The 27,224-nt window shown below is 41.0% G+C and overlaps 1 protein-coding gene across 14 annotated transcripts in view; it reads left to right on the top strand.

The window, feature by feature from the left end:
* The window catches only part of KMT5B (lysine methyltransferase 5B), a 58,679-nt gene that overhangs the window by 17,160 nt on the left and 14,295 nt on the right, over nucleotides 1-27,224 (top strand). For 3 of the 14 annotated variants that reach the window (XM_036259797.1, XM_036259798.1, XM_036259795.1), the window contains exons 2-9: nucleotides 2,741-2,976; nucleotides 11,834-11,981; nucleotides 15,932-16,000; nucleotides 21,782-21,947; nucleotides 22,600-22,709; nucleotides 24,159-24,325; nucleotides 24,871-24,890; nucleotides 24,972-25,108. In XM_036259797.1, the coding sequence (XP_036115690.1) occupies nucleotides 2,817-2,976; nucleotides 11,834-11,981; nucleotides 15,932-16,000; nucleotides 21,782-21,947; nucleotides 22,600-22,709; nucleotides 24,159-24,325; nucleotides 24,871-24,890; nucleotides 24,972-25,108 (977 nt within the window). In that variant the 5' untranslated portion in view covers nucleotides 2,741-2,816. Of the gene's footprint in view, nucleotides 1-662; nucleotides 771-1,717; nucleotides 1,814-2,740; nucleotides 2,977-3,454; nucleotides 3,527-11,833; nucleotides 11,982-15,931; nucleotides 16,001-16,189; nucleotides 16,274-16,903; nucleotides 17,054-20,534; nucleotides 20,581-21,493; nucleotides 21,628-21,781; nucleotides 21,948-22,599; nucleotides 22,710-24,158; nucleotides 24,326-24,870; nucleotides 24,891-24,971; nucleotides 25,109-27,224 lie in introns of those variants that run through there. The other 11 variants (XM_036259793.1, XM_036259792.1, XM_036259799.1 and 8 more) reach the window with 11 other exon arrangements.

The following is a 27,224-nucleotide window of genomic DNA, read 5'->3' as shown; positions in this document are numbered from 1 at the left end:
CTCCTCTGTTTTGTCTCTCACTGAGTCAGTGCCCAAGTCTCAGCAGGCTTTGAGGCCTTCTGTTACATGTTGTTTCTTCTGGCAGCCTCTGACCTTTCTCCTGCCCCTTTCTCTGCCCTTTGCCATGCTAGCTCTGTGCTGGTCCTCATACACTTCCTCAGCTTCATCTGTGCCCTTTGCCTTCTTGCCATTGCTGCCCAGCTTTCCCATCAGGCCTCTCTGCCACATGAAACACTTCCTGCCACTTAGAAACTGCTTCATTTTTGCCATGGCTGGTTTGGCTCAGCAGTTAGAGCGTCAGCCCATGGACCAAAGAGTCACTGGTTCGATTCCGATCAAGGGCACATACCTCGGTTACAGTTCATCCCTGATCCTGGTCGGGTCGTGAGGGAGGCAACCAGTCAATATGTGTCTCTCACATCTATGTTTCTTTCTGTCCCTCTCTCTCTCTTTCCATCTTTCTCCCTTCCTTCCCACTCTCTCTGATAGTAAATGAAAAAATATCCTTGGGTGAAGATTAAAGAAAAAAAATAAAAATGCTTTTTTTTCTCCATGGTGTTAGCATTTATTTGTGAATTTATGTCCCAGAATTTTCTTCATTAGACTAGAAGCACAAACGAGGGCAGAAACCTCATTTTGTTCTTTGCTGTATCCTTAGTGCCTGGAACAGTGTCTGGAATGTAGTAGATGTCTAATAATTTTCCTGACATTTTAATATTGGAAGATCAGAACAGACTAAGATTTGTACCTGTTATGCCATTTAAGGAGTGGTCAGTATTACTTTCTTGAAATCTTTTTTTTCTGCTAATTTTGGGATAATTTTTAGGTAGTTTTTTCTTCTAAATATAGTCAGTGGTCTGTTAGTTTAATACTGTCAACCAAGCCAAGACCATGGTGGCATTCCCATGTGAGCCCGCTGTGTTCTAGGCCTGAGAGATGCGCCTTGCTTACATTGGGAGGGGTCCTCCATGGGAGCCAGGGAGCCCCTAGGTTTGCTCGCCTCCTGATGTCTTCAGCCTGTTTCTCCATAGTCTACCACCATATCAACTGTGTTAGCTTTTGAAATTCCATCTCCACCTTTAATATGTAAGTGTTCTTCCTTCCTACTTGTAATCTTATAGGAAAGATCATGCCAACAAGAACAGATTCCACACTCTGATAATGACTTGATAATTATTAGTTTTTATTGTATAGACTCATCTTGAGTTAAGAAAATATAAATAGCCTCCAAATTCTGATAGTTTTATTAGAACTGCTTTTACAAGGTGTTCATTTGTGAGCCTAAGGAAAATGTTGCCTTAATGAGCTGCCATTACCTGGACGAATGAGGACTATTGGAGCCTTTGCTGGAATATGTCCAGACACGTGCACCATATTCATGCGAGGGAGATTCAGCCACTTTCTGTGATTGAATGAGTGCCGTCTACACTACTGAGATACCTTAAGTTCAAACAAAATGATACCAATGTAAATAAGACCTGAAGTTATGGGTTTGTTCCAGTTTGGATCATTAAACCCACATTTGATTGAAATTATGTATAAGTTAGAGTGGGTCTCAGTCTGTGTTCCATGAACTCGGCTGAAGTATGCTACTAGAATGACGAACTCTTCCTAATTCTCAGGGGAAAAAATTAGACTGATAGGTACAGTTTCCTACTGTTAAAATTTTTTACTCCATAATTTTCCTTGAAATGTCGGCATGTGTCCTTTGCCCTAGCAGCACACCAAGCGAACGGACACGCACCTTAGCATAGTCTCTGCACTGGAGCTCGCATCAGTCACCGGGAGGGCGTGTCGCTGTGCCTCATTTCAGGTCTCTGCTTTCTGTCTCTGAGTGGGGATCTGGGCTGGGACTTAAGGGTTCTCTGTGGAGAGGTGATTGGCTGTTTCTTTCATCTCTTAATTCTTCCTAGCCCTGGCAGGGTGGCTTCGTTGGTTGGAGTGTCGTCCCATTTGTTTTGCACTTTCTTATCCTAGAGCCTTTTTAGTCTGACTTACACAAAAAACAGAATTCCGTAATGAGGTGACATTATGGACATCCTTTTTTTCATCCCATTACCAACAAACATAATCTGTTATACTCTCACTTCCAAAGGTCCTTATAAATTACAGGTATCCCTTACTGTCCAAATCATTCAGTTCCTAAATTCGGGTCTTAACATTCCTTTAGTGAGAGATAAGTCTATGTTAGCGAATATAATCTCTCAGTTTTTGTAGCCATTGTAAAGGAATGGTAAGGAAGACATTTTATGATAGGCAGTACTTTGATGAGATACCCCTAAATACCTTGAATGTTGACTTTAAACTAACAACAAAAAGATGTGACAGAACTTTTGCAGACAAGAGAGACGTCTTTGTAGTTTACTCACAGAGTTAATAGAATGTTACCAAAAGGTGTGATTTGAGCAAATTATTGAGCTATACCTAGATATCAGCATAATAAGGAGCAAAGATCATTCTTAATGGTAACTGAAGGATAGATTTTTATTGACAACTTGCTATTTACTAGTTGCTATTCAGAACACAAGCAGTGAACAAGACAGTGAGTCCCTCCTCGGGGCCTGGGGGCGTTGCGACCTCAGCAAGATAGGGATGGCTGGGAGCCAAGGTGGTCTAAAGAACAGAACCATTAATAATAATTTACTTTTAATACTCTCTCTTTCTCAAGGGTCTGTGTGGCATGATCTTTTATGTACTTACCTCCCTATTTTGTTTTGTTTTTATATTTTGTTTCTGTTAGGAGAGAACATTGAAGTTATTCTCTAAGCTATTTGAAGAGAGTGACTAAATGCACCTGGGTCAGGCTGTCTGTGGGTATGAAGTGGTTGGGAGAATCCAAGAACATGGTGGTGAATGGCAGGAGAAATGGAGGCAAGTTGTCTAATGACCATCAGCAGAATCCATCAAAGTTACAGCACACAGGAAAAGACACCGTGAAGGCTGGCAAAAACGCAGTGGAGAGGAGGTCAAGCAGATGTATGTACATACTCACTGTTGCTCTTTTGATTGTGATATGGGGCAGTAATTCTTTCCAGTTTGTAATGTGTTCTGTTCTCTGTTGTTTTCAAACAATTCTTTATGTTCTCACGGTTAACAGTGTAGTATTTTATTCTTTCCAAGTTATATCAATTTTAATTCTCATCAAACATATACAACTTCAGTTTAATGCTTAATATAATAACTTCAATCATGCTTTCATATCCATGGTTTTAAATTATATTTTGTAGAATTTATACCTAAATGGTTAATCTCGTCTATAAAAAATATTAAAATACTGCTACTGAACTGAATTTCTTAAAAATTCAAACTGTATTTTTTATATTTGATGTAAATATAAATATGTGTGTCTTTGAAAACTTACAATAATATGGATAATAAAGCCAACTCTAATTTGCATGATAAATAGAGTTTAGGGCAGCTTCACAAATTGTCACCATTTCTTCTGTTTATATAGGGTGAACAGTCCTTTATCCTGACAGGGAGACACTGTTGATACTAAGTTACTTTTTTACCTCTATACCTCTTGGTAAGAATGAAACTACTTGTTCAGAGTTCTGAGAAATTGTAGAGTTCATACGTGTTTCATAGTTCTTTTAAGAGTAGTAAATTGGCCCTGGCTGGTTTGGCTCAGAGGTTAGAACATCAGCCTGCGGTACAGTAGACCCGGGTTTGGTTCCGGCTAAGGGCACATACCTTGGTTGCAGTTTGTCCCCGACCCTGGTTGGGTTGTGTGGTTGGCGACCACTCGATGTGTCCCTTTCACGTTGATGTTTCTCTCTCTCTCCCTTCCTCCCACTATCTGAACAACAACAAAAAAGAGTAGTAAATTGTCCTAGGAAAGTATAAACCTAAATAGACAGCTACATGAAATTTCCCCAGAGTATGGCCATGTTAAGGAGTGCAACTTTTCCTGTTTCTTACTTTTCCTAAGGTTAATTTAGCCACTGCTGAACAGCTTTAGTTTGTGTTGGACTTGGCCTACTTCCAGTAGATTGGATTAACCTGGGGCACGCTGCAGTTTTAGATGGATTGCTCCAATTCTGGTTCTTTTCATTCTTACCTTTTAGGGGTTTACCATATCAGATCAGGTCACAGTTTCTATAAAGAAACAGACAAAAGTTCCTGCTTTGGATAAGAGTAGAGGGAGAGTCCAAAGCTGAATGGATTCTCTTCTGCACAGACACCTCCTCACCCCTTAGCAAGGATGGGAACCTGAAGGAATTGAGAAATATAGTGACCATAGCAGTGGTATTGGCTCTGTTCAGTAAATTGGGCGTCTCTTAAATCTTTTTTTTTTTTTTGTAAGCAAATTACTATTGGCTTCCTTTTGTGCATCATAGTGAAAAAAGTCTTAGTTTAATTTTTGGAGGCACATAAAAATTTAGAAAACGACTATTATATGAGCTACATTTTGCCAAGTGTAGACAGACTTAAAGGGATAGGTTGGAAAAACCCAGAGAGCTGAAGATGGACAGCATCACATTGAATATTACTGGTGCAAAAAGAGAGCCAGTGATGAGAAACAAAGCAGTGCTCCATCTTAGATAAACTGCAGTGCTTCACCTAACATCAGAGCCACAAAATACATGGAACAAAAACTGATAAAATTGAGGCTAAAAATAGAGAATTCAACAATAATTTGGAGACTTTAATAACCTACTGTCAATGATATGTAGAACAAGGAATGAAGACAGTTATCGCAACCAGCTCTTACAGACATCTGTAGAACACTCCACCAACAACAGCAGAATGTACATTGTTTTCTTTTTTTTTTTTTTTATCCTCACCCGAGGATATTTTTCCATTTTTTGTACAGATAGAGTGGGAGGGAGAGAGAGGAAGGGAGAGAGAGACAGAAACATCGACGTGAAGGGACACATCGAGTGGCTGCCACCCGCACGACCAACCAGGGCTGGGGACAAACTGCAACCAAAGTATATGCCCTTAGCGGGAACTGAACCCGGGTCTCTCCGGACCGCAGGCCGACGCTCTAACTGCTGAGCCAAACCGGCCAGGGCTGTACATTGTTTTCAAGTACACATGGAACAGTTGTAGGATAGACCATAGGCTAGGCCAATCAGCAAGCCTCAATAAATTCAAAAGGATTAAACTCATACATTATATGTTCTCTGACAACAGTGGTGTAAAATTAGAAATGAATAATAGAAATTTGAGAAATTCACAAATATATGAAAATTAAACAACACACTCCTAAATAACCAATGGGTTAAAGAAGAAATCAAAAGGGAAATGAGAAAATTCTTTTGGATGATTGAAAATGAGGATACAACATACTAAAACTAATGGAGTGCAGCCAGAGCAATGCCTAGAGAGAGATTTGTAGCTTGTGAACACCTATATTTTAAAAAGAAGAAAGATCTCAATCAATAATCTAACTTTTTACTTAAAACACAAGAAAAAGAAAAGCAGAAGGAAGGAAATAATGGAGTGAAATTAACAAAATAGAGAATAGAAAAACGGTAGTGATAATCAAAAAAGCTACAAGTTAGTTCTTTGAAAAGATCAACAAAATTGGCGAACCTTTATTTAACCAAGGCTGACGAAGAAAAAGAGAAGAATCAAGAATGAAAGAGGAGCCTGGTTGGTGTGGCTCAGTGGTTGTGCGTTGACCCATGCACCAAGAGGTCACCAGTTCAATTCCTGGTCAGGGCACATGCCCAGGTTGTGGACCCAATCCCCAGTGAGGGGCATGCAGGAGGCGGCCAGTTGATGTTCTCTCTCATCAATGTTTCCATCTCTCTCTTTCCCTCTCCCTTCCTCTCTCTCTCAAATCTATAAGGGAAAAAAATTTTTTTAAAGAATGAAAGAGGAGACAGCCCTGGCCAGTTTGGCTCAGCGGTTAGAGCATCGGTCTGCGGTCCAGAGAGACCTGGGTTCGGTTCCCGCTAAGGGCGCGTACCTCGGTTGCAGTTTGTCCCTGGCCCTGGTTGGGTCGTGCAGGGGGTCAGCCACTCAATGTGTCCCTTTCACGTCGATGTTTCTCTCTCTTCCCTACCGTTCTATCTGAACGAAAAATGGAAAAGTGTCCTCGGGTGAGGATAAAATAAAAAAAGAAAGAGGAGACATTACTACTATCTCACAGACTTAAAAAGAATTACAACAATATTATGAACAACTGTATACCCACAAATTAGATAACTTAGATTAAGTGAAAAACTTGCTAGAAAGTAACAAACTACCAAAACTGAATCAAGAAGAAATACAAAATCAGAATAAACCTATAGCTAATAAAGAGATTGAATCAGTAACTAAAAAAGGAAAAAACAAAACAACACTACCTACAAGAAAATTCAGGCCCAGATGGCCTCATTTGAATACTGGCAGATGTTTAAAGAATTAATACCAATTCTTCACAAACTGTTCCCCAAAAAAAGAAGAAGGGAAGGGAACACTTACTGGTTCATTCATTGAGGCCAGTATCCTGCTACCAAAATCATCAGCAAATACTAACAAACTATATCCAGCAACAAATTAAAAGAATTCTACAGCATGACCAAGTGGAATTTATCACAGGAATGCAAGGTTGGTTTAACATCTGAAAATTAATTAATGTAATACATTATTATATCAAGAGAATGAAGGACTAGAACTATACAATGATCCCAAATAGATGTAGAAAAAACTTTTGACAAAATCCAACACCCTTTCAGGAAAAAACATTCAGCAAACTAGGAATAGAAGAGAATTATTCAGCCAGATAAAGGATATCTATGAAAAACCCACAACTGCCCAGCCTGTGTGGCTCAGTGGTTGAGCATCAACCCATGCACCAAGAGGTTGCCGATTTGATTCCCAGGTAGGGCACATGCCCAGGTTGTGGGCCCGATCCCCCAGTAGGGGACATGCAGGAGGTGGCCAGTTGATGTTCTGTCTCATTGATGTTTCTCTCTTTCTCTCTCTCCCTTCTTCTCTCTCTAAAAATCAATAAAGAAAAAAATTAGAAAAGAAAAACCCACAACTAATGCCATATTTAGTGGTGAAGTACTAAGTGGTTTTCCCCAAGATCAGGAATAAGACACAAAACCCATTCTCACCACTTTTATTCAGCATTATACTAGAGGGTCTTATCACAGCAACTAGGCAAGAAAATTAACTAAAATCCATACAGATTGGAAAGAAAGAGGTAAAATAATCTCTATTTGCAGGTGATATGATTGCATATATAGAAAATCCTAAGGAATTTACTAAAAAACTATTAGAATTAATCAACTTCAGCAACATTTCAGGATACAAGATCAGTATACAAAAATCAGTTATAGCCTGACCAATGCAGCTCAGTGGTTGAGCATCGACCCATGCACCAAGAGGTCGCTGGTTTGATTCCTGGTCAGGGCACATGCCCAGGTTGTGGGACAAGTCTCCAATGGGGGGCATGCAGGAGGCAGCCGATCAATGTTCTCTCTCATCGATGTTTCTATCTCTCTCTCCCTCTCCCTTCCCCTCTCTTTAAAATCAATAAAGAAAAAAAATTTTTTTTTTAATTGTAGTTCTTTAGACTTTCAGTGAACAATTCAAATTTGAAACAATTTCATTTACAATGGCAACAAAAAGAAAAATAGCAACAAAGTTAATAAAAGTGTAATACTTATACTCTGAAAACCACAGAACATTATTGAAAGAAATTTATTTGTTTTAGCCCTGGCCGGTTTGGCTCAGCGGTTAGAGCATCGTCCCATGGACCAGAGAGTCCTGAGTTCGGTTACCGCTAAGGGCACGTACCTCGGTTGCAATTTGTCCCTGGCCCCGGTTGGGGTCATGTGGGTGGCAACCACTCGCTGTGTCTGTCTCACATCGATTTTCTCTCTCTCTCTCTTTCTTTTTTTTTTTTTATCCTCACCCGAGGATATTTTTCCATTTTTTGTACAGATAGAGTGGGAGGGAGAGAGAGGAAGGGAGAGAGAGAGAGAAACATCGACATGAAGGGACACATCGAGTGGCTGCCACCCGCACGACCAACCAGGGCCGGGGACAAACTGCAACCGAAGTACGTGCCCTTAGCGGGAACTGAACCCTGGTCTCTCCAGACCGCAGGCCGATGCTCTAACCGCTGAGCAAAACTGGCCAGGGCTTCTCTCTCTCTTTCTCCCTCTCTTCTTTCCACTCTATCTGAAGATAAATGCAAAAATGTCTTCAGGTGAGGATAAAAAAAAAGAAAGAAATTTATTTATTTTAATATGTTTTTATTGATTTTTTTTTAGAGGAAGGGAGAGAGAGAGAGAGAAACATTGATGTGAGAGAGAAACATTGATCTGCTGCCTTCTGCACTCCCCCTAGTGGGGATCAATCCTGCAACCTGGGCATGTGCCCTAACCAGGAATCGAACCTGGACCGCTCAGTCCATAGGACGATAATCAACTGAGCCACACTGGCCGGGCTGTTGAAAGAAATTTAAAAAGACCTAAGTATAAATAGAAAGACATCAAATGTTCATTGATTAGAAGACCTAATATTGTTAAGATGGCTGTACTCCCTAAATGATCTACAGATTGAATGCATTTTCTGTCAAAATCTCAACTGGTTGCTTTGCAGAAATTGACATGCTGAAATTCTCGTGGAAATTTGAGGGACCCAGAACAATGAAAGCAATCTTGAAAAAAGGACTCTTAGTCATCAATAAAATGCAAATTAAAACCATAAGATACCACTTCACAACAACCAGGATACCTAGAATCAAAAGGACAAGTAGTAACAAGTGTTAGTGATGATGTGGAGAACTAAGAACTCTCATACATTACTGTTGGAAATGTAAAATGGTCTATCCACTTTGAAAAACAGTCTGTCAGTTCCTCAAAAGGTTAAGCATGGAGTTACCATATGACCTGGCAATTCCACTCCTAGAGATATACTACCAGAATTGAAAACATGTACACACAAAAACTTTTGCTTATATGTTCATAGAATCATTATTCATAACAGCCAAAAAGTAGAAATAGCCCAAATGTCCATCAACTGATGAATAATCAAAATGTGGGATATCTATACCTCTATAGAGTGGAATATTATTTAGCCATGATAAGGAATGAAGTACTAATACATGGTACAACATGGATAAACCTTAAAAACATTGTGCTAATTGAAAGAAGCCAGTCACAAAGACCACATATTGTATGATTCCATCTATATTAAATTTTCAAACTAGATAAATCCATAGAAACAGAAACTAGATTATTGGTTGCCAGCGGCTGGGAGGGAGAAATAGGTAGTGACTTCTAATGGGTGTGGGGGTTTTTTTGGGGAGTGATGAAAAAACGTTTCAAAATTGATTGTGGTGATAGTTACACAATTATGTGAATATATTAAAAGACAATATTATGTGAATATATTAAAAAACAACAACATTGAATTGTACACTTGAAATGAGTGAATTATATGGTATGTGTATTATAATTCAATAAAGCTGTTACAGAAAAATGCAATGATTTGATAGCTTTTCACATACCTATATTCCAATACTTTGATTGCAAATCATATATCTACCCCTTGGTAGGGACTTACATATAAGTGTTTAACTTTATTTTTTGAAAGAGTGAATGAAAGGGTTATACCTCTCACTGTGTGTCTCTTCTCATTCTTTTTTTTAAATCCTTACCTGAAGATATTTTTCTATTTATCTTCAGATAGTCAGTTTGGGGTGAGGGGGGGCATCGAAGAGACACATCAACTGGTTGCTTCCCGCACGACCCCGACCAGGGCTGGGGACTGAACCACAACTGAGGTATGTGCCCTAGACCGGAATCAAACCTGTGATTCTTTGGTCCTTGGGCCAACTCTCTAACCGCTGAGCCAAACCGGCCAGGGCTCTATTCTCATTCTTAATTTTGAGAAGCTTAAAGTTATACTGCTGGTATCTTCATTGACTGCTCTGATAAGACTGTCAGTGACATGTACATCAAACTGAAATCAACACTGATGAAACTTCATACATGCAAATTTGGCCTTCCTTTCCTCTTCCTTTCCTCTCCCTTCCACAACTAAACCCAATTACTTCAGTCACATATATATTTCAGTCACCTTCCCTATTTTTATCCAGTTCAAAATGTTTTCAGACAGGCCAGTAGAAATAGGCCTATTGTTCTCTCTTTCCCACTTCTACCACCTAGCTCTGTAATTATAGACAAGTTTCTTTTTTCTTTTCAACTTCCAGCACCATTATTTATTTTCCCTAGAATTTAGAAACAATTAACTGCAGCAAGACTGTGCGTAGTACTATTTGACCTTCATTTTATGTCCTTTAAACTACACTTCAGGCCCTGGCCAGTTAGGCTCAGCGGTTAGTGCGTCGGCCTATGGTCCGGAGAGACCCGGGTTAGGTTCCCGCTAAGGGCATGTACTTCGGTTGCAGTTTGTCCCCGGCCCTGGTTGGTCGTGCGGGTGGCAGCCACTCGATGTGTCCCTTCACGTCGATGTTTCTCTCTCTCTCTCCCTTCCTCTCTCTTCCTCCCACTCTATCTGTACAAAAAATGGAAAAATATCCTCGGGTGAGGATAAAAATAAATAAATAAATAAACTACACTTCAGTATTTATAAACATGAATGCACAAACCAGTAAAACTGGAAAACTAAAAATTGACATACTAACAAATTTGCTTAATGTTTTTGTAACTACAAAATGTTATATGTAACATGTGGAGTTTGATATAACAGAATTTGGCCTTTATTAACTAGCTTACACATAAACAAAGTGACTCTTTGTTCATCTGTTCTAACCTATTACACCAACAGACCCCATCCCATAGCTTTTATGTGAACACACGATTCCTTCCCTTAAAACAAAGGCAAGGTCCTTTTTTTTTTCCCTCACCCGAGGACATTTTTCCATTTTTTGTTCAGATAGAGTGGGAGGGACAGAGAGAAGAAGAGAGAGAGAGAGAAAAACATCAACGTGAAAGGGACACATTGAGTGGCTGCCACCCACGTGACCAACTAGGGCCGGGGACAAACTGCAACCAAGGTACGCACCCTTAACAGGAGCTGAACCCGGGTCTCTCTGGACCATAGGCCGACGCTCTAACCGCTGAGCCAAACCGGCCAGGGCCAAAGGCAAGTTTCTTAACCTCTGGACCTGTGTACCAGCAAAGCAGAAAATAGTTACTCATCTGACCCAAAACAGGAAGCTGGAGTTAACTTCTCTGGACTCCTTTTGGTACTTAAGATCAAGATCTACCCTTCTGGCACTTACTGCAGAGAGTATCTTGTGTTCTTCCTGTTTCCTCCTCACCCATCCCTGTCTGTAATGGCCCTTTATGCTCTCTTGCCACCTTTTTTTTTTTTTATCCTCACCCTAGGACGTTTTTGCATTTATCTTTAGATAGAGCGGGAGGGGGGAGAGAGCAACATCGATGTGAGAGACACACATCTACTGGTTGCCACCCACATGACCCTGACCAGGGCCCAGGGACAAACTGCAACCAAGGTACATGCCCTAAGCAGGAACCGAATCCAGGACTCTCTGGTCCGAGGGACGACGCTCTAACCGCTGAGCCAAACCAGCCAGGGCTCTCTTGCTACCTTAATGACCATCCACCCTCCCAGTTTCTCAGCTCTTCCTTGGAGAGGCAAGGTGTCTGAGCCAAAGATTCTCACAGACCCTCTTCTTGGGAAACCTGATATTATCTGGTAACAGAAACACTCGCAATAATTGGGTTAGTTCACTGCATTTGGTTTTATGTTTATGCATTTAGTACTCCACTCTCCATTATTAAAATTGATAGAAATAATTTTACTTATTGATTACTAGCTTGAATGGGCAAAGGTTTTTAAGGTAGACTTTAGTCGTTTGCAATTTGAGTTACTTTTCTTTTTTTTTTCACAGGTAACGGTAACTCAGGATTTGAAGGACAGAGTCGATATGTACCATCTTCTGGGATGTCCGCCAAGGAACTCTGTGAAAATGATGACTTAGCAACCAGTTTGGTTCTTGATCCCTATTTAGGTTTTCAAACACACAAAATGAATACTAGGTAATTTTAAGTCTTTCTCCTGAATGACACACATGATGTTGAATTTAAGAAAATAGATGGCTAATTTTACTTTTAGTCAAAAATCGAAATGACATTAAAGGAAAGTACTTGGCTACAGAAGGATTTTCTATATGTGAGCCAAGAAAAGCAACAAAAGCTTCTGAGAATCTTGTCAGTTTACATTCTGTGTTATTTTATCTCCAGATATTTCTTACTAAAATATGAACCTGGGGGAGCTTATTTATATTGTATTTTAAATGTTGATGATAAAGAAAAAGCTGACAAGCATCATGTAAAACCTTAAACATGTATTTTTTTTTTTTTTTTTACTGACAGGTTAGGTTACATTCATTTTTTTAAGGGTTTTATTACAGACTTTTCTTCTTTTAAATAATTGCCATTGTACATAGGGAAATTTGCATCGTGTTTAATCTTTGAGATGCAGCTAAGTAAGATTCAGCTAAGCAAGAGTGAATCTTTTTATTCTTTTTTTTTATCCTTACCAAGGGCACTTTTGCATTTATCCTCAGATAGAGCAGGAGGGAGAGATGGGGGAAAAGAGGGAGAGAAACATCGATATAAGATAGGTACATCAGCTGGTTGCTACCCACACGATGACCCCACCTGGGGCGGGGACAAAACTCAACCAAGGTATGTGCCTGTACCGGAAACTGAACCCAGGACTCTCTGGTCCACGGGCCGATGCTCTAACCTCTGAGCAAAACCAGCCAGGGCAGGAGTGAGTCTTTTGAAAGATGTGCTCACATTCAGTACGCAGATAAGAAAATAGATGGGCAAGGGCTTTGTGGAGTATCCTATGTCATCTGCATAAAATGTCACTGCGTTGGTCTTAAGATTTGTCGCCCTTTAAATTTCTTCTAGTTCCCTAAACACCATCTCTCCTCCAAAAGGTCCTAGATAATTGTGTGATTGACATCCACCATACACTAAGTCAGAGCTTTCCAACTTTTATTTATCTCTTAACTTCCATGGCAAAGGGTTTTAAAGTCTGATGGAAAAGCAGAGGGATTTAGAATGTAGAGCAAGTTCTGGGCCAACATTCACTCTCACCTCTGTCACCCTGCACCACTGTTGAGTTGCTCCAGTGTCACTAACTAGCCCTGGAAGGACTTGATCACCAATAATTAGTTGGGAGGAGATAGGAATTGGTGATTAGAGGAAAATCTTGTGTCTGTTTCCTTTTAATTCTCTCCCTTGCTTGAAGTAAGATACTGTATGATGCATTTATCGATTACATTCTAAATCCAAAAAGAAGTAATTCCAGTAACAATGTGCCTTTGGTATTTTCATGTAATTTCCTGTCATCATGTATCTTTACTTACTAAAATGTCGTGAAAAGCTGGGATGAACTTGAGAGATTCTTTAAATAGTTCCCTGCCTTCAGAGGGGCAAATATCTAAATTTTCTAAATAGCAGACAGATGGCTGTTCTCTGGAAAATCAGCAGAATTACATGCCCTGGTGTCCAAGTATGATCTACTTTGCATTATTTTAAGTCCATTTCTTTTTTTCCACTGAACATAGAGACCAGCGCTCAATCCCTAGAGCAGCGGTTCTCAACCTTCCTAATGCTGCGACCCTTTAAAACAGTTCCTCATGGTGTGGTGACCCCCAACCATGAAATTATTTTCATTGCTTCTTCATAACTAATTTTGCTACTGTTATGTCTTAGGCAACTCCTGTGAAAGGGTCGTTCGACCCCCAAATGGGTCATGACCCACAGGTTTAGAACCGCTGCCCTAGAGGTTCTTTATGGTATTTAAGTCACCCTTTAGCCTTCTATTTTCCCTGAGTTAAGAAATGTGAATCACTGATTCATGTAACAGTCTAGTGACGTTCAGGATATTACTGCAAAGGCCCATAATTATGACCTGGAGTCACCAAAAAAGAGTTTAATTATCTTCATTACACCTTATATAGTGAAATATGGAAGCATATAAACAATTTTCGAAAGCAGTTCATCAAAATTACAAAACATTGTTAGTGGCTAAGGAAAGAAGTTGTGTGTTCAGAATCCCCATGCACTGACTATTCCAGAGGGTGTAGGGTTGCCTGTTACTGGATTCTGCTGTAGGAAATAATTCCTACTTTTCTGTAAAACTTTCCCTTGGTAGTTAGTTTATGGGAGTCACTTGGAGAGTCTTGTTAAGGTGCAGATTCTGACTCAGTAGTGTGAGATGGGGCCTGAGAGCCTCCATTTCTTTGCAACAGCAGCTCCTAAAGCAGCTGGCCGACTGCGCTTCCTCGTGATGTGCTGGTGGGTAAAAAGCTCCTTACCAGTAGTTTCTTAGGACTTACTTAAAAATGTATGTCTTAAAATGTCAAGTTCAGGATTGCTACACAAATATTAAAATTCAAGACCTTATCCAGGCATCCCTAAATTAAAATGTATCCCGTACATAAAGTTTTTTATGAATAGAAATTGAAGGATCTAAAATGAAAACTGGTTAAAGCCAAGTTAAACATGCAGAAGAAAACAAGTACTTACATTTTTCAGTAGTACGACATTTAATTTTTCTCATAGCAGTCCCTAAAATAGCCATTGGTGGTGTAGACAGCCCTGCTGTCCCCCGGGTAGGATGGGTTGGTTTCGCAGCAGCGGGCACCAGAGCCCCTGTGCGTGGGCAGTTGACGTTGCTGTATCAAGGAGTGCTCTCGGTGTTCATTTCCAAGTACTTTAACAGACGCTTGTAAGCGACCTTTGGGAAATACACAGAAATTTTATTAATGAAGCTGTTAATCTTAGTGGACTTACTTGAAAATAAAACTATCTGTTCTAGTTCTTCATCTTTTGAGCAAGAGTGTTGACTTACATCATGTTCAAAGATATTTTATAGACAATAAGGAAATCTATAGTGCTTTATTTGAATAAACCATTTCTTAAATCACTAGCTTGTGGACTTCTCTCTTTTTGGGGTTCAAAGGAAGTAACTGGAAGATAGGTTTGGAGCTTGGATTTTAATACTCCAAGCTGTCTGTTACTTGTGTGGTGGTCACTTTGTTTCACGTTTATACATCTGTAATTGCTTGTTGGTATTTAGTTTCTCTTTTAGACCCCTTTTCCTCCTCTCGTCTTCTTTCAGTGTACTGTGTTCAGAAACAGTAGATGTTTAATGATTTGAGAATTTCCCAAACTAGCTATAGTATGAATGTTCATGTTTCGATCTTAATATATCCCTATATTTACTAACAACTTAGTAATAGCATGAATTCCTAGAATTACTATAAACAAAATAGTAATTTCAATTTATTGGAAAATATTTAGATTTAGTTGATGTGTCAATTATGAAACTTAAATTCTTCCTTTTAGCTGGAGAATAGAGTTGTTAGTAATACCTCTGATTTTTAAAAATCAGTGTGGGGTGGTGGATATTGTAAAGCTGGGGCAGATGCTGTAAGTAATGCCCCTGGTCTAGGCTGTAGAACCCAGAAATTTGACAGTATCCTGAGGGGTGGGGGACTTTGAAGTGAGCTGAGCAGAAAATAACATTATAAAAAAATGAGAAGAGTCATTTCAGGGCACTTTTTCTTTGAAACTTTTCTCGATTTTTCTGATCCAAACTTTAGTCTGTACAGTCCTTATTCGTCCTTCCACTACTCTCACCATCTAATTTCATGCACTTATTTATATGTTTGATTATTCATATCCACTGTTGGATATGAATTTATAAATCACATTAAATGTCACTTGACTAGAAAGCATAAGGAAATTCTTAGACCTTCTAACTCAATACGATGTATTGGAAGGAAAGAATTTCAGCATTCTAGCTTTTATCATGCTGAGACTACCCCAGACTTCATAAAGTTCTTGAATACCAGTGTTTTAAGGATTTCTACAAAAGGTAACATTATAAGTCTGTTTTAGATATTACAGATACAGATTGTACAAATAGTTTTTTATTGTTGTTGTTTGTTTTTGCATTTATATAGCGCCTTTCCTTCGAGGAGCTCAAGGCATTTTTCAAAATCTGACAGTTTCCCTCACAACAACCCTGTGAGGTAGGTAGAGTGCATTACAAACAATAATAAGATGCCCGCTAACCTGTTACAGCCTTTATGATGTTCCTTATGTTAAGTGATGGAGGTGTCAGTGTAAACATGAGTTTCAGAACATGTTGCAAACCTTTTAAAGTAGTTTGGTCTTAGTCATAGCTGTATTTAAAAAAAATAACTTGTACTCCATAACAGGGTAATTTTAAGAGAAATCTTTCATCAAAAGATCAGCAGTCACTCCCTGGGATTAGCTGAGCACTGAGTGCAGGACTCAGCCAGGTATGTTTCTGGTTGTTGTTTATTTCCAGGTGAAGAAGGAACAAAGAGCTGTGGCTCTAGCATGCAACCATCTCCCCCTTCCCCCTCCTCCCCTCCCCCCTCCTCCCCTCCCACTCCTTCCCCTCCTTCTCCCCCTCCCCCACCGCCCCCTCCCACTCCTCCTCCCCTTCTCCTTCCCCTCCTTCTCCCCCTCCCCCACCTCCCCCTCCCACTCCTCCTCCCCTTCTCCTTCCCCTCCTTCTCCCCCTCTTCCCCTCCCCCTCCTTTTCTCCCTCCCACTCCTCCCCCTCCCCCACCTGTCCCTCCCACTCCTCTCCTCCTTCCCTTCCTTCTCCCCCTCTTCCCCTCCCCCTCCTCCTCTCCCACTCCTCCTCCCCTCCTTTCTCTTCCTTTCTCCCTCCCCCTCCTCCCCTCCCCCCTTCTCCCCTCCCACCCCTCCTTCCCTCCCCCTCCCCCTCCTCCATACCTGTAAGCTGTCAGCTTGCAGTTCTTCAAGGGGGAAATGTGTTCACAGTGTTGCCTCATGGTTTCTTATTTAATATATTAAATATTTGAGCATTTTTCTCTCTCTTCCTCTCTCCTTCCCTTGCTCCCTTTTCTCTGCGCCCCTTCTCTTTCCCCGTCTTCCAGTCGGCTCTTGGCTGTGCATGTAATGGCCAGTAGCACAGCTAACCCAAATCGACAGCCCTCCTTCACTGCCAGTGCTCTCTGGGGTTTGGAGACAGAAAAGCCACATAGCAAGGAAACCTGGGAAGTCAGTCTCTGGAAAGTGGGGAACAGGTGTGTGGGAGTGTGAATTCATGTTTTTCCTGCCCCTTTTAATAATAACGATTATAAATGACGTTTTATTTTATTTCTTATAGCAGCCATTGATCAGAAGTGTGGAAGGAGAGAAATGTTTGGTTTATTTAAAGTAGCAAATTTTGTGTTAGGGAAGAGAGGGGCATATTGATTTGGAAAATACCAGATACCTGTTTCTCTTGCCTCCCCTGCCACCCCACTTCACCCCCAAATATAAAAATTAAAAGTATATATTACTTTTCATTGTATTGTTAGAATACCAGCCAGCGCTGCCCCTGAGCTGGGCTCCGGGCTAGTGCTTCGTGGCAGACGCAAGTCAAATCCTGCTCTAATGTGAAACCACACCGGAGGGCCCTCCGAGTCCACGTGAGAGCAGGCTTGCGGGGGGCTCCTCTAATCAGCCCTCGTGGGCCCTGTTTTCCTCATTTATGGAATAAGAGGGCTGTTCCTGATAGTCTGGATTTTCTTCTAGCTTTAAGAACCATGGTGTACGGACAGCTTCGAGTAATGTGTATGGGACATTTAGAGCGATTATGATAAGGGAGAGGGCAGAGGGTATCTTTCTACTCAATAATAGAAAAGTATTTCAGTTTTTTTTCTAAGGTCCTCAGTGCTGTTTGTTCTGGCCCTGATAGTTGTAACAATCTTACGTTATTAAATAACTTTTATTTCCTGGCAGTATTGGTTGTAATGGGATTTGACTTGAACTGTCAGCCAGGTGATTTTAATGTATTTTTGTAGGATTATTGAAAACAGCTGTCTCTTCCCTTTCCTGTCTGCACCCAGAACCATTTTCTTCTTTCTTTGCCTCATTTTCACTTCACACCTATAGCAGCCAACTGTGACAGGAAGTTTTTTTTGTTAATCGTCACCTGAGGATATTTTTCCATTGATTTTTAGATAGAATGAAAGAGAGGGGAGAAACATCCATGTGAGAGAGACACATCAATTGGTTGCCTCTCAAACGACCCCCACCAGGGCCAGGGATTGAACCTGCAACCCACATACATGCCCTTGCCTGGGAATCGAACCCATGACCCTTCCATCCTCAGGCCGTTTTAACCAGTGAGCCATACTGGCCAGGGTTGACAGGAAGTTTTGATGGTAAATTATATTTTAAGTGAAATGGGGGTTCTTGCTAGTGTTAAGTAACAGTTTGGGGGGTTTTGTTTGTGTTTGGTCCAGTAGAAATCGGGAAAGCAGAAACAAGTCAGCACAGGAAATGTGGAAGGCAGAATATGACTAAATCCACAGTTGATTATTTTGTATTGGTTTTAGCATATAAATTGGCATTATGAACAAAGAGTAAACGAAACTACAAGAGCTGATAACTGACAGACGTCTTTAGATAGAAAGAAGCAGGTGTCAGGAAGTGGAGAACACACATCAAGCCCATAGGGATAGCCGGTGTTCGTTCCAGGTCTGTGACGTCTTTTTCCGTCGTGTTCTTTAAAAAAATTTTTTTTTCTTTATTGATTTTAGAGAGAGAGAAAGGGAGAGGGAGAGGAGATAGAAACATCGATGAGAGAGAACATCGATTGGGCATGTGCCCAGACCGGGAATCAAACCAGTGACCTCTTGGTGCATGGGCCGACGTTCAACCATTGAGCCACACCAGCTGGGCTTCTGTAGTGTTCTTAAAGCTTTAGGGGAATTTAGCTCTGACTCTGACTTGCTTGCTAATGTGTTGAGCCATGCAGTTATTTTAAAACAGAGTGTCACCTCGAGTCAGTTCCATGTTGGACATACCAAGATTGCTGGACTCTTTCTGTCATTGGTAGCCCTGCCACTAGCATTATGGATCATGTATTGTATTTGCTCAAAGTGAAGTATTGCTTTTCTGTTCACTGCTCAAAACACGGGCTATCCATTTCCTGCCATTTCATATTTTGTGTTGTATGAAGTGGCATGCCTTAGCTAACAGCTACTTGGTTGTCTTATCTGTCCTTCATATGCAAATATCCCCCCCCCACCCACCCAGTGTAGGCTTGCAGCAAGAAGGATTTAAGAAATCTGATATTGACAAAAATCACTTGTGATATCTACAAGTAGTTTAATATTATAACTATGGAAGTTTAAATACTTTCACAATTCTGCACATCTTTAGATTATTTTAGTGGTGGTTCTCTGACACCATATTCTGACAATCCTAGTTAAAGATATTCTGAATTATTTAAGAACTTCCACTCATCTGTCTGTCAGGGTGGGTATGCTAATTGAAATTGGAAAATAAAATACGGCATTATCCATTTCTTCATATGACATCTCTGGGATGTGTTTGAACTCTTTCAGATGGTTCAGCTTAGTAACTTGTGAGAGCTTACTGAAGCTAGTAAGTTCCTAGAGGTGTCAACATGCATTCATCTATCTAAAGTCCTCTAGAGTCCTATCCAGCCAACAGTGTTTACCTGTTCTGAACCTCATGTCTTCCCTTTTCCTGTTCTAGCACTTCCTTTACTGTTGTCGCCCAGCTGATCCCTCAGCCCCTGTTCATTTCTTTGAATCTAGGCTTATTAAATCCCTCACTTTGCCTGCCCTCCTTTGATACTTTCCTGCCTAAAGTAATACTCTGGAAAGCCGAGTTCACCACTTTCCTCATGAACTCCAGGACTCCTTTCCAAACAAGTCTTCACTGTAGTCATGACTTCCATACCTTAGAGTGCTATAGCAGCGTGGCTTGTACTGTGCTAGCTGCATCTGCGTAGCGATGCCTTGCCTAACGGTTGGGTGCATGTGTGTCTTTTAGTCCTAATTAAATTTTCCATGTAGAGCATTGGCCAGTCTGTCTTGTTTTTCACCATAGCACCTGTGTACACAGCACCTAATAAATAATCCTTGGTGAAGTATTGAGGCTTAAAATCTTACTGGAATGTTATGAATACATTTATGACAGCTTATCTAGAAAAAAATTCTGCTTGAATACTTCCTTTTTCTGCAGTTTGTGCAAGATCTTATCTTAGTTTTAGCATTTTCACATTTATGAGGTATGCAATTTTAATTGTTCCAGTTAAGAGACACATTTCAGATCTTTTTTTCTCCTTGGCCATTAGTACTTTTTTCTTAATCTGTTATTCTATTTGAATAGCAATATGTAATTCCTTTTGGTTGGATTTTTATTTATTTTTTATTTTTTAAATATGTTTATTGATTTTTTTAGCGAGCAAGGAAGGAAGAGAGAGATAGAAACATGGGTGTAACAGAGAAACATTAATCAGTTGCCTCCTGCATGTCCTCTGCTAGGGATGGAGCCCGCAACCCGGGCATATGCCCTGACCAGGAAGTGAACTGGGACCTCTCAGTCCATGGGACAACGCTCAATCCACTGAGCCACACCGGCTGGGCTGGTTGGATTTTTTTAAATCCTCACCGGAGGATATTTTTACATTTATCTTAAGACAGAGTGGCAGGGGGAGAGAGAAAGAAAGAGACAGTGATGTGAGAGAGACACATCGAGTGGTTGCCACCTGCACAACTCCAACTGGGGCCAAGGATGAACTACAACCGAGGTACGTGCCCTTGGCCAGAATCGAACCCGGGACCCTTTTGTCTGTAGGCCGATGCTCTAACCGCTGAGCCAAACCGGCCAGGGCTTGGTTGGATTTAAAAAAAAACAAAAAACTCTATTTGGGAAAATAAGCCAAATGATATTGACATGAGAAGGAAAAAATTTTTTAAATAACCTTTTTAAATTGATTTTTAGAGAGAGAGGAAGGGCAAGGAAGAGAAAGAAACATCAGTTGGAGAGAGAAACATCCATTGGTTGCCTCCCACACACACCCTGATTAGGGGGAAAGAGGGTGTCAAACCCACAACCTGAGCATGTGTCCTGACCAGGAATCGAACCAGTGACCTTTCGTTGCACAGAATGACACTCAGCCTCCTAAGCCATGGGCCAGGGTGAAATTTTAACATTAAGATTCAAGTACCTTTAATTATAGTACATATTTTATTGAGAACACAACTTTAGAATGAGGGACTTGCAAACTTAAGTTTTACTTGGACCATGATTGTACCATGTGTTATTTTATGCCTAGAAATGTAATATTCTGAAGTCCCTATAGCTGATTTTACAACAGAAGCCTTTTATAATTCTACACCAACAGTTTTCCTTTGGTCACTACTAGAGTTGTACTTTTGCACTCTTGTTGTTCTCTGAATGCAGTTGTCAGAGATTAATTTGACAAGGTTTTGGAACATCAAGGTGTGTTTCAGGACCCACTGGGGTACTTGGTTTGGGGTTTTTCTAACTACGTAGAGAATGTTTTGTTAGCAGCATGATTTTGTTTGCTTCGTCATTCTTCTGAAGAAGAAGCTCATTGCCTGGCACTCTTCTGGCTTAATTCTGCATGTTTTTAAAAACTCTTGTCATTCTAACACCCAATCAGATGAGCTTTACTGTAGGTCTTTCATTTTGTACCTTCCAAATTAGATGACCGGTATAAGCCTGAATCAGAGCGTTTGCTTGAATCATCTGGTCACTTCTCAGTTAATGAGATAACACTGAAATAAAAATATTAAAATGCAGTTTGAAGAAAGAGAAGTTATATTTCCTGGTGAGCAATATTACTTGAGTAGTGATTGTCAAGAGTATTGATTGTTCTCTTTGTTAGGTCTGGCGGTTTTTAGGTTACCTCTTTCTCAAGATCTCTTAACAGTGGCCCAAGGATGGCGGCAGAACACTAAAGTCATTGTGTTGATTTCGTTCAGATTTCGGCCTATTAAAGGACGGCAAGAGGAACTGAAGGAAGTAATCGAGCGTTTTAAGAAAGACGAGCACTTGGAGAGAGCCTTCAAATGTCTGACCTCAGGCGAGTGGGCGCGGCACTGCTTCCTCAACAAGGACAAAGTGCAGGAGAAGTTGTTCAAGGAGCATGTATGTTCGCTAATGAGATTCACACTGTTTATCTGCTTGGATAAGAGGAACTGAACTAAAGCCTAAATTTTGCTGAACACTGAAACTGTAAATCATTTTTTTGTAAAATGAATTATATGAAGATCTAATAACGTAAGATTCTTTGTATGACTATCCAAAGAGAAAACTTTGTTATCTAGAGGTGAAATTTGCTGTGAACTTTTAGGGTACATAGTCAAGTCTAATAGTACTCAAATATGTGAAATTTTAAAATACCAACAAAACTTGTTACTTAATCTTAATATTTTTAAATTAATTAATTTATTTTTATTCTCACCCGAGGATATTTTTCCATTTTTTTGTTGTTGTTGTTCAGATAGAGTAGGAGGAAGAGAGAGAGAGAATCATCAATGTGAAAGGGACACATCGAGTGGCTGCCACCCACAACCCAACCAAGGTCAAGGACATACTGCAACTGTGATACGTGCCCTTAGCGGGAACCGAAGCCGGGTCTCTCTGAGCCATAGGCTGATGCTCTAACTGCTGAGCCAAACTGGCCAGGGCTAATCTTAAATTTTTTTATAGTTTGTTTGTGGTTTGTTTTTATAATGCTAAAGTCTAGCAGGATAGACAATTTAATATAAAGTTAACGTCAATTTTTTTTCTTGTTCAGGTGTTCATTTACTTGAGAATGTTTGCAACTGACAGTGGGTTTGAAATACTGCCTTGTAATAGATACTCATCAGAGCAAAACGGAGCCAAGATAGTCGCGACAAAAGAGTGGTAACTATTACACTAGTATAAACCCATAAAGTAATTTTATTTAAAATTCTCTTAAATTGCTGTTCAACTGCTAAGAAAGTCGTGGGAAGGGATGAACTAGAGCTCACCTGGAGGAGACAGTGCAGGGCCAGCATCTTGGACCAGTGACCAGGGTCTGTTGATGGACTTTATTTCCATCTTTGTGGTTTGGAACTAGAAGTCTGAGTTGAACTAGATGCTGTCTCTAAGCCAAAGTGCTTGTGGTTTCCCTTTGATTGAGTCTGGGTGCTGCTCAGTAACCGGACTCCTGAAAGTTAGGGGGGTCATGGTTGGATAGCCTGCTTCCAGAGTCAGTTCTTCACTGGCCTAGAAGGAAGGTGGGATTGAAGCCTTCATGATCCTAGGGAGTGGACAGGGGGAAACTTCTAGCATGTTGCCTGCTTTAGAAGATACCTGTGTGCCAGCTTAAACACAGGTAGTAAAGTTGAGCCCCATTAGGAGGGAAAACAGTCATACAGTAAAGAAAGAATGTGTGACTATGTCTCCTCTCCTCTATGCCTGTTCCCCGCCTTTTCTCCCAAAAGAAACATGTAGCCCCTCTCACAGACTGCCGTAGCATATTTCATGGTGGAGATTTTAGGGTCAGGTGCCTGAAAATGGAGGGGCAAAGGGCAGTACTGCCAGATGTGGATGGGCGTGTGTGTACCATGTTTGTGTTGGGGTGAGAGAGGCCTGCTCGGCAGCTCCCTGTGGTGTCGATGGGTGTGGAAGTTTGAGATCTTGGTTCTCCAGCTGTGCTATCAGTACAGTAGCCACCAGCCACATGTGGCTCTGAGCCCTTGAAATGTGGCTAGTCTGAACTGAGAAGTGCCGTAAATGTGATATACGTGCCAGATCTTATATTACATTAACATTTTCATTAATATTTCTTAAACTGATTATCTGCTGAAATAGTATTTTGGGTATATTGGGTAAAAGTATATTACTAAAAGTTATTTCATGTGTTTTCCCTTTTACTTTCTTAAAGTGGTTCTTAGAAAATTGAAGATTCTGTGCTTGGCTTGCATTACCCTCCAGAGGGTAGCAACCCAGTTCCAGGTCATCATGGCTCTTTCCCTCTGCCTGTCTGTCTCCTTCATCTAGTGTCAGCAAGCTGGCCTTAGTGCAGCAGGGGTCTGAGTCCTTCCTGCTTGCAGAACACTGCGCAGGCGCTGCAGCATATCCAGGCATGGATAGGTAGCCCCGCTCCTGTCCTGGAGGGCTCTCCAGCCTCTGGTAGGCATGAGGCAGCTGCAAAAGTAGCCACGGCTCAGGCTCGGGGCTTCCGGGTGGGGGCCCGAGTGAGTCAGCTGAAGAGTGCGGAGCTAGGCCTTCTCAGGGCTCAGTATTCATTGGACAGGCTTGTTGTATTAAAAGAAGCCTTATTATTTATAATTACTAGTAATTTTTAACATCACATATTTTAAATAGGAAACGAAATGACAAAATAGAATTACTGGTGGGTTGTATTGCCGAACTTTCAGAAATTGAGGAGAACATGCTACTTAGACATGGAGAAAACGACTTCAGTGTCATGTATTCCACAAGGAAAAACTGTGCTCAGCTCTGGCTTGGTCCTGCTGCATTTATAAACCATGGTAAGCGCTGTTTCTCAGGTATTAGCACTAGTGTTGGGCAGTACGGCTCAAAATTAGAATGGCCATGTCAATCTGAGTAAGATCTTTATTTTCCTTTATTTTATTTATTTAAAAAAATTTTTCTTTCATTGATATTAGAAAGAGAAAGAGAGGAAAGGAGAGGGAGAGAGAGATAGAAACGTCAGTGAGAGAGAATATGGATTGGCTGCCTCCTGCAAGCTCCCCTCTGGGGATCAGACCCACAACCTGGGCGTGTGCCCTGATCAGGAATCAAACTGGCTACCTCTTGGTGCATGGGTCGATGCTCAACCACTGAGCCACACTGGCTAGGCAGACCTTAATCTTTCTTTAAAGTAGGGTTAGGAATATGATTTTTTTCCCTCAACAAAGTTGTTAAAATAAATAGTCCTGTAGTTTAACTTAAGATGTAAATTTCTATCAAAAGTTGTAAAATTATATGGAAAGCTTATTTCAGATTTCTGTAATTGTTCGTGTTTCAGATCTTATCTACAGTTAATTGACTTTATCTTTTGGACATTTTTCAGATTGCAGACCTAACTGTAAGGTAAGTATAAAAACCTTTTTATCTCAAGTATTTAGTTTCTGCTTCCGGTAAGAGTTTCTTCATGAGTCCATTTCATTTCAGTTCGTGTCAACTGGCCGCGACACCGCGTGCGTGAAGGCTCTAAGAGACATTGAACCTGGAGAGGAGATTTCTTGTTACTATGGAGATGGGTTTTTTGGAGAAAATAATGAATTCTGCGAGTGTTACACATGTGAAAGGTAAAGTATTAAGTAAGATATTCAGCTTTTTCATTCTTTTAACTCCCTGATGATCATGGACACTAAATCACATTATCTCCTTGTCATTTAAATGCGGGGTTCGTCTTTTACATTCTAGAGCATTGTACCCACTACTGTGTGCATAAACAAAATTAGAGGGCCTAGAGCTTTTAGGGCACTGGCACCTGACCCTTTAAAATCTTATTATTACCAGCTTTTATTTCTATGAATGGATCAGAATTCAAATGTGCTTAAGCAGAGAATGGGAAATACCTTACACACACACACAGCAAGGGTGGGGTTGCCCCAAAAATGGCAGGTGAAATTGATCCGCTGACAGTCTTGTGTATTACCCAGCTGTGTCCTCTGGAATTTTTGTTTTGATGCACATACTCTTCATAATTCCTAAGTTCTTTCACTCCGCAAGGAACCACCTTGTGTGGCCCATCAGATAGACTCTGGAGTCCTTGTGGAAATCCCCCAGACCTGCCTTAGCAGTTAGCAGCACTCTGTCCACACGATCGGGGAGTGACTTCTGTGTGATGCACTCACAGAGGCAGCTCCACAGCTTGTCTGGGAGGTGCTGCCCGCAGGCTCCATCACGACCTCGTGCACACTGTGGGCCACAGTGCGGAGCACACCTGGACTTGTGGAGCCCATTTCACGTACCTTGCACTGTCCTGGACACTACTGACCTTGACTCATTTGGTCCTCACATCCACCCTGTGAGAGAGAAGTAGAAATGTGCCCCTGTTACAAGGGCAGAAACTTAAGTACTGAGCCCAGATCAGCCTAACTCAGAGGCTCATTGTCCATGTCATGTTGTGTTTGCAGATAGGAGCAGTGCTATCTGGTGGAGCTGCATCGCCCACCAGAAGCGGCCTGCCTGCAGCCGGCCTAGACGGGCAAGGGGGTAGATTCCCACAGGCCCCATTTTCTTCTTTCTGGGTAGCCAGACAGTCCCCCCTGTGTGGGGAGTGGGAGCATAAAATTTATCTTTTTCTATATAAGAATGGTATAAACATTGGTTGAATCTTAGACCAGTCCACAGAAAGACCCTTTAATCCATGAAGTAGTTTAATTATAGTTGAATAATGCTTTGAAATTACCTTATAGAGACGACGTAGTGTAGCAGTTGTGTCGGCCTGAGATCTGGGTCAGACTGCCTGAGTTGGAATCCTGTGACTCTGCACTTCATTAGCTATGATTTCTTGCACAACTTAGCTGCTTTCGTACCTTAATTATCCTTCTGTAAAATGGGGATAAGACCAGAAGTTATCTCATAGGATTGCTGTGAGGATTGAATAAGTTATTTCACATAAAGTATGTAGAACAGTACACAGTTAATACTCAGATATTAGCTATAAAACTACATTGTGGTTTCTGGTTATTTTCCCATTAGAATAGATGCTCCAAGAAGGCAGAGATGTTTATCTTTTTATTTACTCCTATATCCCAGCATCCAGAACAATACCTGGCACATAATGCTGTAAAAATGTTTGCTGAATGAATGATTGAATGGAGCAGATGATTTGCTAATAAGGTTTTGAAGGTTGTCCTGAAAATGTAACCACACACTCAGGATTCTAAACCAGCCTGAAACAGCTCTTTTACTGGCTCAGAACTGCATGTATTGTCATATTCCTTGGGTAGGTTCTCAGTTTCTCACTGGTCACATGAGGGTAATCCCACCTACTCCACAGGCTTGGTGTGAGCAATAGATAGACGCGTGCAAGTCCTTCCTAAGTGGAAAGGCCTAATATACAGAGCAGTGGGCATGGCAATGTCAGACTATTTGAGCAGTTTTATTTAAAGGTTGGCTGTGAATATTCTTTAAATTCTCAGGAACACCAATTAGGTAAGAGGGTGAAACTAGTCAGAGGAACTCATTCAACTATGAATTTGATATAACTGATAGACGCTTTATGTTAGGGCTGCATATGCCCTAACAAGGGTACACAAGGCTGGCACAGCGCGGTCTCAAGGTAGTGCGCACACGCTGTGCGAGCCGCTGGAGGGGAGAAGAGGCGGCCCGGGAACTGATGGGCAGAATGTTTAGAAAGGCACTGCGATCACAGCCGAAGTGTCCGGGTGCACGACGCATGTGTCTGGGCTA

The sequence above is a fragment of the Molossus molossus genome, unplaced genomic scaffold, assembly GCF_014108415.1.
Source record: "Molossus molossus isolate mMolMol1 unplaced genomic scaffold, mMolMol1.p scaffold_m16_p_13, whole genome shotgun sequence".
NCBI lineage: Eukaryota > Metazoa > Chordata > Mammalia > Chiroptera > Molossidae > Molossus > Molossus molossus.
The sequence above is the reverse complement of the archived record's forward strand: the minus strand, read 5'-3'. Positions and strand labels throughout refer to the sequence as shown.